At 48.9% G+C, this 9867-nt stretch overlaps 2 protein-coding genes across 2 annotated transcripts; one reads left to right on the top strand and one right to left on the bottom strand.

Moving 5' to 3' along the window:
* Positions 1-20: 20 nt before the first annotated feature.
* Positions 21-9452, bottom strand: Cbp80 (Nuclear cap-binding protein subunit 1). The gene is made up of 7 exons (XM_089264773.1): positions 9114-9452; positions 7717-9055; positions 7545-7648; positions 910-1398; positions 720-844; positions 475-663; positions 21-412 (listed from the first exon to the last, which is right to left on the bottom strand). Exons 1-7 carry the CDS (start codon positions 9154-9156, stop codon positions 299-301), a joined length of 2403 nt encoding a protein of 800 aa, XP_089120899.1. The 5' UTR covers positions 9157-9452; the 3' UTR covers positions 21-298.
* LOC115565205 (uncharacterized) lies at positions 3308-6675 on the top strand. The gene is made up of 4 exons (XM_030390235.2): positions 3308-3742; positions 3817-4043; positions 4133-5157; positions 5274-6675. Exons 1-4 carry the CDS (start codon positions 3710-3712, stop codon positions 6227-6229), a joined length of 2241 nt encoding a protein of 746 aa, XP_030246095.1. The 5' UTR covers positions 3308-3709; the 3' UTR covers positions 6230-6675.
* Positions 9453-9867: the final 415 nt, after the last annotated feature.

Here is a 9867-nt window from a genome sequence, read left to right as displayed (position 1 = left end):
GTACAGTTTGTATATTATGCTTATGATTCTATAATTTTGTTTATTGCATTACTTTATTTCGTACACTTTGTTGTTTGCAAATTACAAAAATTGTCGTTCTCTGCAAATATTCTTGAAGTCTGTGTGGTTATAATTGTATGCATACATAAAAAAAACTAAATACTAAATCTGAACTAAAATGCAGCCATTTGGCTGCTGCATGCTGCATGATACTCATCCAGAGCCAGAGCCGGTGTAATAGGCAGCTAACATTTATTGTTGTTATAGTTGATTTTGTTGTTCTTGTCATTGAAGTCTGTTAGGCGCGCAGTGCGACAAACTGCTGGAACACCTCCAATATGTGGGAGTCCAGATCGGATGTGAAGAGAAGCGTCTCCAGCGTGCTGCTATATTTCTGCACTTGCTCGTGATGCTGTCAAAGAATTAGAATGGGATTATATATATTAAATATATGTTCGTATTCATTCGACCTACCATAAGGAAGACCTGCTGCAGGCGACCGATGGTCCACCGATACCAATCCGTGTCCGGATCGCGTCCATCTGTATCGGAGCGCAACAGATGCTCGGATAGTATCATGATGAAGCGCTGAAAGACGATCAGGAACAAACGTTTCTGATTCACATTGGCAGCCTCCAGTTTCTCCTCCATGCGCTCGACGACCTGCAAACATGGGAGCAATGTAAATAAACGAAAATTTCAGACATCACGTGACTTACCTCCTCGGATGGCTTATCGGCATGCGTGATGGGTTTCTTGCGTTTGTGCGGCGTATCCTCATCCGTATCGCTGGACGATGAGTCCGCCTTGGAGAGCTTTTCCTTGGCTTCACTTAGCTCAGTATCTATAAAAACGAATGAATTCATTGAAGTCCTGGGGCTGTGGGCAAATTATTCAGCGGCTACTCACTCAGCTTGATGACGTGCTTGTTCATCTTCTTGATGGTCAGATGCAGTATTTCCCAGAGATACATTTTTGTGAATTCGCCGGTCATTTCCTTGGAGAATATCCATGTGGCCACCGCCGAGCAGTCGACTATTTGCAGCTTGAGCAGCTTATCGATCAGCACCACCATCATCTGCTGGTGCGAGGACCAGAGCTCAAATATGTTATGCAGTATACAGATCTGGGCCTCCTCCGTTTCGGCCAGTGCACGGAATACCGAATGAAATTTCGATATGGCCGCAAAGCTATGGGAGAACGACTTGGAGCCCAAATTGAGCAGCGTCTGCACAAAGACATCGATTTTGAGTGCATTGAAGCTGCCGTCGGACATCTCCTCGCCGCTGTAGCCGGTGTTGGGTATCTCCTTCAGTATGTTGACAACCTCCTCGGGTGTGCACTTCTGCCGGATGGCGCTGACCAGCTGCAGGGCGACCGTAATGCCGGGCAGATTGGCTGCATATCGTAACGAAACGAAACGGAAATCATTTTTGAATGCAACTATTCATTACGTACTTATTTCGAGCAAAGATTTCGAAGCTGCTGCCGCCGCCGGCAGCAGTTGACACTTTCGCTTGCGCCAGTTGGCAGTTGCATTGCGTTCGGTGCGCCGCCGCGTGGAACCAACCGGCAACAAGCTGCAGAGCGGACGACTCCCAGGCCCAAGCGCCTGCTGCTGCTGTCTGATGCGAGACTAATGACCGACCCATTCCCGCCGCCCATTCCCCATGCCACGAGCAAGTTACCTGGCTGCACACCTCATGACAGCTGCCATTACATGCAATTTATTGGCACTTGAGTCGATTATGTCAATGAAGAGCGTGCTCAACACGCATACAAGTCCATTGAGTGGCATTTAAAACCCATTAAGGCTGACAATGCGGAACTGAGCAGCGCGACCCCATTGCCGTCAGGCAGCTCTGGCCACATGGCCATCGCGCTGAGCAAAGCTAAAGCCTCTCAAGAATCACATTGTCCACAGCAGAACGTGTCAAGATCAGCAAGCAAAGTTCACACAGCAGCAGCAGCAGCAGCAGCAGAGCTCAATGGAAGCTTCGAGCAGTACAGCTTGATTATAGCGTATTGAAACAACCGAGTGTACGGCTGAAAATACCCTATATATTCGAAATATATATATATATAATTCAATTATTAATCGAGCATATCAAGAACGTCATCAATACTTATCGATTTGCTGACTGATCGATAACTTGTGAGCCTTCCAATAAATCTATTATCACAAATAGATCGAAAAACCATGTAGACTTATTACGTAACAACTTATTGCTACATACCAGTTCTTAGTCACATATATACACATATTATTAAGACATTCTCCAGTGACTAGCTTACTCGATTACAGGGCATGCACCCTCGATTATTAGCATTTGCTTCGACTTGATGCTACAAATTCGTATATTTTCACGGATCTTTGGCTTTCAGCTCAAATTGGGCATGTCCAAGGCAGGGCGTTTCAAAGATCAGGGCGCTGCTCCATCGAGCGCAACGTGTCCAGCTGTGGCCACTTCATTTGCCTCTTCCGCTCACCGCGGTCAGCCGGACTATCTATGCGAAGTATCTCAATTAGGGGCGAGCGCGTGTCACGGAACCACAACGTTTACGAATGCCAACCACAAAGCGGAAGTGCAAGAACATAAGCTCATTAGAGGAGAGGAACCACACATAAGAGAGCACACCCACACACACACACAAACACATGCACAAGTCGTAGTTCGCATAGTTTTATGATTAATTTGCATGCGTGACAGCCATGGGAAGCGGCACAGCGCGGGTGAACAAGGCCCCAGACTTGACTCTTGACAGAGCTTTACAAGAAGGTTACAAGACATTCAGCGCAGTCAGCTCACTCAAGAAGGAAGACGTCCTTGAAGGCTTACGCTCTTATATCAAGACAAACCCTTCCCAGCGGTATTTGTCTAATGAATTCATCTTGAACTGCGAAATCTGAGAGATGTTCACAGAGGCTCGTTAATCTGCCATCAGTTGAACCTCTCCAATGATGAGCTTTCTATTTCGCGTCTTGGTTCGAATGGCACAAACGGCTTTCCAGCTACCGTCCGTGCAACCTCTCTCTCTCTCTCTGGGGGCGGCCCATCGCTTATGCGATCTTTGCCCTCTACGAAAAGCAACGAAGACAAGGTGAACTGAAACGCAATGAGAACGACAATCGGATGGAACGGCATCAGTTGGTGGCCAGTTCCACAATTGAACTTCAGCGAAGCGAGCAGGCATATCTCGCCCAGAATCTCTAGAGCAGTGATGTGGGCTGGCTGCTCCACAAGTCTCATGCTGGGCGAGGTCATGTGGGCTAGACTTGAGCCCTGGGGTGGCTTGGCTTTTGGTTTTTATTTTTTTTTTTTTTTGGCTTGAAGCGGGTCTAAACATCCGCAAGTGTTGCATAAAAGCGCGTCAGCCATGCCATGCCCGCACCACCGACACAGCAGAGCCACCTGCTGCTGCTGCTGCTGCTGTTGGTAGAAACGCGGCCGTTGCCAAAGATTGCGAAATTTGCCGCCGCTGGCGATGCGCCGCTTGGCTGCTCCAACGAAAGCAGCACCAACATTCGGTGGCTCGCCCCTCTGTCTGTGGGTTTGTTATTAGCGGTGCGCACGTCGTGAACGCCTTTCAGTCGAGCTAACGTGCGCGCGCAGCACAAACGTCGCGTTGTCCAAAGAGCTGTCAAAGATTCGTTTGTTTTATTCTGTTTGTGTGTTTTCTTTTTTTGCTTCTTTTTGTTGATGTGAAAATGTGGAAATTCTATTGCGTACTCATGGCAATCGTAAGTGGTGTCGCTGCTGAGTGGTTGCACTGACTCCTCACTGTTCCAATGCATCATTGCAGATGCAGCTGCAGCTGCAGCAGCAGCAGCAGCAGGCGCTGGCCATTGTGGGCGCTGGACGGGATCTGGTGTTGACACCGAAACAGGCGCTCCAGCAGCACGGGAAACGCATCTACTACGAGGAGGATGAGTCCACGCAATCAACGCCAGTCCAGCGCAGCTGGGAGCGCACCCTGAAGCATGTCACCTATGTGACGCTCTTCACAGACGCCGCTATGGGCGCCGCTGCCGGCAAACTGAGGTACGTCCCAGTGCAACATCCTTATTCTTCTTCTTCTTCTTCTTCATCATCCTTGCTCGCTCGCCCTCCACTAACCGTTTGTGCGGCAGCCAGCTGCACGACTATCACGACTTTCTGCAGACGCCCTACGTACCCGATGCCGAGCATGGCCAGCAGAGCCAGTCGCGCTTTGGCGACATTGTCACGCTGGCCACCGGGCGGCTGGAGCAGCTGTCGTCGAACGGCAGCTACCGCTTTGTGGAGGGCCCCGCCAGTGACGGGCCGCAGGGCGGCACACCAGGCAGCCAGATCCTGGCGCTGTGGCGGGTCCAGCGCATTCGACATCGCGATAGCATCACTCGGCATTCCCCGCAGCGCTTCCACTACGAGCTGAAGTTCAGCGTCTCTCCGCTGGCCACGAGCACGGGCTGGCCGCCGCTACAGAACTACATCCAGAAGGAATCGGATTATCCGCAGAGCTTTGGCCGACACACATACCAGGAAGCGCAGGGGCAGGCACTGGCCCAGCGGCGTCAGGATCGTCAGCCGCAGGCGACATTTGTGCGTGGCATCTTCCAGGCACCGCCACCGCCGAATCTCCTGAACATCGGTGAGTATCTGAAGGAGGATGTAACGAAAGGTCCGCCCAAGCTAGAGCTGTTTCCGGGCCTCTTCAATCTGGGCTTGCGTCCCAATTTCATTCCGGCCACCACGTATCGACCCAGTTATCCGGTCAAATTTGGCGCACCCACTCCGCCGGAGCCGTATGGGCTGCCCAACGAGCTGGGCGCCACTGAGCCGGCTGGGCCACCGCCCAATCCGCCAGTCACCCATCATTTCCACCATCATTTCTATATGACGCCCAATGGCTTGACGGATGGCAACCCATCTGGCCAGACGGATCTCGCCTTCCGTCCGTCCAGCTTCGCTCCGGAACTGACAACCCTTGCCGCACCCACTAGCCCATCACCAGCCTATCACCATCATCAGCCACACTATCAGCACGATCCGCACGGTGGCTTTCAGCTGTCAGGGCACCGCGAAACAGCCTCGGCTGAGTCCCTGGAACCAGGCGAGGACGACCGTCCGGATCAGGAACCGCATCCGCTTGTGCGCGTACCACAGAGCTATGCAGGTAACTACGACGCCTACTTTTTGATATTCTGTATGCAGGAGGTGAAGCAAGGACTACAATGTAGATTTGCTCTTAAATCTCTCTTGTCCTTAACTTCTCTATAACGGCTAAAACAGGCTACCAGCAGTCCTCCAAGTACCACTCATCCAAGCTGTCGCCGCTGCTGATCTATGCAGGCGCCGCTGCCGACACGGAGGAGGAGCAAAAGTCCTTTGTGCAGAGCGAGCCGCTTGAAGAGACCGTCTATCGCTACTCGGAGCCGGATCCGCTCTATGTGCACCAGCACCCGGTGGATGTGCTGCACTTGGACACGCCACACAACTATACAAACAAAGAGCCGCAACAGGACTCGGCACCGGCCCAGCTCGAGTCGAGCTCTGACAGCGGGGAGCAGACGCTACTTGAGCAAGAGGAAGAGGAGCATCAGGAGCAGCAGGCGCTGCAGCACCAGCAGCAGCCCGAACAGCGACCCGCTGGCAGTCAAAAGCAGCACAAATTGGCGACCACGCCTGCGGCAACAACAGCAGCCAGCACGACCACAGAGCGCCCAGCAAGCTCATCCATGGCGCCGACGCGAGCTGCACCCACGAGCCGAACCAGCTTCGTGTCCACCTCGACCAGCTTTACGCCGCTGCGTGCATTGAGTCGCTATCGAACGACGCCACGCATCACCGCGGGCAGATCGACAACGACAACAACAACAACCACCGAGCAGCCGGCAGTAGCCAAGTGGAAGCAGCGCCGCAAGGAAAATGCCACCGGAGTGGACAGTAGAGCCAAGAGCAGTCACCGACACGAATCTAAGGTGGCCTTTATGCCACCAACCGCATTCCCAACAACAGCAACGACAACTACAACTGCAGGAACAACAACAACAACAACAACAACAACAGCTATGCCTGCAGTCAGCAACAGCAGCAGCACAGTGGCATCGCCCGAGGGAGCTGGCGAAGTCATTGAGGTGCTCACCCAGAAGTCGGTTAGCAAGTCCGTCAGCATCAAGGTGGGCGAGAACGGCGAGGAGATACCCATCATAGTGGACGACGATGAGAACGAGGTGAAGCGCAGCTAGACATGCCCAAATGCGAAGAATTCTACGTCTAAGAAAACTGGAAGCGGCTGAATGGCTAATCAAGGTCTAGGACTAGGAAGACCAGCACGCGATTATAGGTCGGGTATACCCCATATTAGACGAGCTTCCAATTTCAATTATTTAATACTATATTTTTTTTTATTTTTATACCCTGAACCCATTGAAAATGGGAAATCAGGGTATAATGGTTTTGTTAAAAGTATGTAACAGGCAGAAGGAGGCGTGGCAGACCCCACAAAGTATATATATTCTTGATCAGGACGACAAGCTGAGTCGATTTGGCCCTGTCCGTCTGTCTGTCCGTCCGTCCGTCCGTCCGTCCGTCCGTCCGTCCGTCCGTCCGTCCGTCCGTCCGTCCGTCCGTATGTATGAACGCGTCGATTTCAGAAGATATAAGAGCTAGAGACTTCAACTTTTTTTTAAAATGTCCGTATATATCACGCGCAGATCGAGTTTATCACTAAAAAACGATAACTCATTCCGATATTTTTTTATCGATAAAAAACCTTATCGAAGATCACTTAAATAATTATATCTCCTACATCTTTCAAGCTAGAGTCTCCAAATTTAAAATGTATATTAAGATGAATTTTATACAATTTCGGTTTTTGTTAAAATTTACCCCCCACCCCTAAAACCACCCCCTCACCCTCATCTTTGTAAAAGTCGTATATCAAATACTAGAGACTTGTGCTTCGGTATACACATACATTTTAACATTGTGAATACGTTCTGAAAGTTTCATTACGATCGTACGTCTAGAAATTAAATTATTCAACAAATAAGTTCTCCTAATATTGCCAACACTGCAGCGCAACCAAAGCGCAATCGCCTGTATATGTGAGTGTGTGTGTATGCGTCTGTTTGTTTGCATGTGTATGTGTGTACGTGTGTTTGTTTGTATGCGTGTGTGTGTGCGTGTGTGTTTGCTAATTATTTTTGAAATATCAGTTGCTTGTAGGGTTCAGGGGATCTCGTAGTCGAGCAGTCTCGACTAGAGCTTTCTTACTTGTTTTACTTGATTCAAGTTTTGTATTAACATAGATTCTAATGCGGAGCACTGAATAAATCTACACATATATATATATGTTATTTTCATGCCAAAACAATATACATTTGAAGGGAATCGAGTTGTTTTCGTGGGGCGGCTGGTTTGGAAATTCGAATCCTGTTCAAAACTTGACTCAAGTTGCCTGGCTAAAACGTCAAACACAAATGGAACGACAAAAATTGTTGGAATTTTTGCTCAGCAACTGATTGTTATCAACTCTAGGCTAAAACATTTGGAACTTACCAGCCTCCTCGTTCGTGTACTTGTAGTTGGGCACAGGTGGGGCCGGAATCAGCTTCGCATATGTTGTGGGCATCATTTCGGTAATGCGCTGATGGTAGGACAGACTGGAAATGAAGCGCATTCAATTATAGTTAAAAGTAAGTGCGGAACATAATGAGGGCTATCATCATACCGTAAGCACTTTTGGAGCACCTCCTGTATGAACTTGGGGCGCGGATGTTCGGCATCGAGCAGCAGGCAGCTGTCCCATTCGTCCCAGGACCACGTGAACTTGAAGTTGCTCAAATGGTAGCTAAACCAGTTGACAAAGCGGTCGAAGCACGAGGTGTTCATGGAGTCGATGCGCATGAACAGGATCTCGGTAGCCTGGGCGAGCACCTGGGGTAGGGTGCCCGGCTGCAGTTTGCACAGTTCGATTAGTATGGAGCCATAGCAAATGTCCAGATAGCGTGGCGTCGGCATATGGAAGAGCTCCGCAAAGATGACCTCCACAATGCAGTACTCCAATGGGATCTTGTGCTTGAATGGAAAGTTGAGCAGCTGTGCAGCGCAGTCCTTGCGCTCATGATGATGCGTCTCGATGATATGATGCAGATGTTCCTCAATCAGAAACCGCTCGATGGAGTGGGCACCCGGCAGATTGGGTCCGTCTGGGCAATCGGTATAGTCGAACATGCGATAGACCACCCACGGCATTGGATACTCAAACGAAACATGGTGGGGCGGCGGCGTGATCTGCGGCAAATTATGTTGCAGGGCCTCACACAGTATGGAGTCAAAGACAAGGTAGGGCCGCGGTATATGCTTCTCAGCCCAGTTGTCCTGCCGCAGCTTACGTATCTGCGCCCACAGGCAGTCCAGATACTCCTCCTGCGGATGTGGCGCATCCGATGACCAGACGCGCAGCGCATTATGATGCTTCTTCGAGCGCTTATTCAAATACACCTCAATACGCAGCAGTAGGGATTCCAGTGCCGACTCCTTCTTTTCATATAGATCTCGGCCCACCCACGGAAGAGTGGAGAGCACCGCAAACACAAACCAATCGCGACGCACTTGCGGCACTGTATCCTCATTGGACACATCGATCATTGTGTCCAGCAGCTGTAGGAGGCTGGTGGCTGAGATGACGTGACAGTTGACCAAGTCGGCTAGAAAACGAAGTGAATAGCGTGCGGCGTCCCAGCGACATAGCTTAAGAGACTCCTTAAACGTTTTCACCATATGATCGACGAATTCGCCACCGAATTTATAGTTCTTGGCATTAAGTAGACCCACCAGGGTCGTGTATACGGTGCACTTTTCGGGCATGCGAACTGCACAATCGGACAGAATCCTCAGGATCTTCAATCGGAATGTGCCCAGATCGGCCTCAAGCACTGAGACAAGACCCTCGAGATTCGACTCCACCGACGAGGTGCTGCGCTCTCCCACACGCAATATAAGCGACTCCAAGCGGTCCTCGATCTCTTGGTTCTCTGAGACGCGGCGTCGCTTGTTTCTCCTGTGGTCTGCGAACATAAATTGGTTCTAGAGTTTCGCTGAAACGGTGAGTTCAGCTTTACTTACCGAAACTCTCATCCTCGGTATCATGTGCGCGTCGGCGACTCATTTTTAAAAAAGTTTTTACCAATTTATAACAAACTAATTAAAAAACGCGGCGTTTTTTACTTTTTCTTTTGGCAACCGGCAGAGTTAAAACAGAACGTAGCGGCTGCTGCGTATTCAAGTTGTTGTTGTCGCTGGCTGACAATTGTTGCGCGTATTGAGTTTACGATTGCAACAAAATTTACGTCAATTCGAACAAATCGTCAAGTAGGGGAGCGAAGTATAACGAAAACACTTATTTTCGAACATGAGCTTCTGCATTTCACTGTGTCAAGGCATTGATGTGACCAAATGCATTTTACAAAATATTCATGTAAAAATACCAACATAATACAATGAGGGAAAAAGACAGAAAATTAATTTTTATCGTTAATTAAAATTCTGCTAAATGGGGTTATTGGACTCATAACGATAAAACTTCCTTATTCAAAAGTGACCCGTAGCATTGGGTTAAAATCCTATTGATTTATAGAGAAAGTTTATGTTACATGACGTTAGATACTTTATGTATATGTTCACCAGATATTTACTTTGTTCGTGTTTATTTTATTGTGAAACAATGAATAAACCTAGTTGTTTCTATTGTTTTTATAACACAATTAAAATGATAGTTATTTTTCATATGTTAAATTAAATAATAATAATAAAGAATTTAAAGACAGTTTAATTCGATTTTGTTTATAGCATGTATAGAATTATTTTAACAGTCGGTCAA

Source organism: Drosophila navojoa, chromosome X (assembly GCF_054131105.1).
Source record: "Drosophila navojoa isolate 15081-1374.11 chromosome X, UAZ_NAV_1.0, whole genome shotgun sequence".
Taxonomy (NCBI): Eukaryota; Metazoa; Arthropoda; class Insecta; order Diptera; family Drosophilidae; genus Drosophila; species Drosophila navojoa.
Note: the sequence above shows the minus strand (reverse complement) of the source record. Positions and strands in the feature narration are given on the sequence as shown.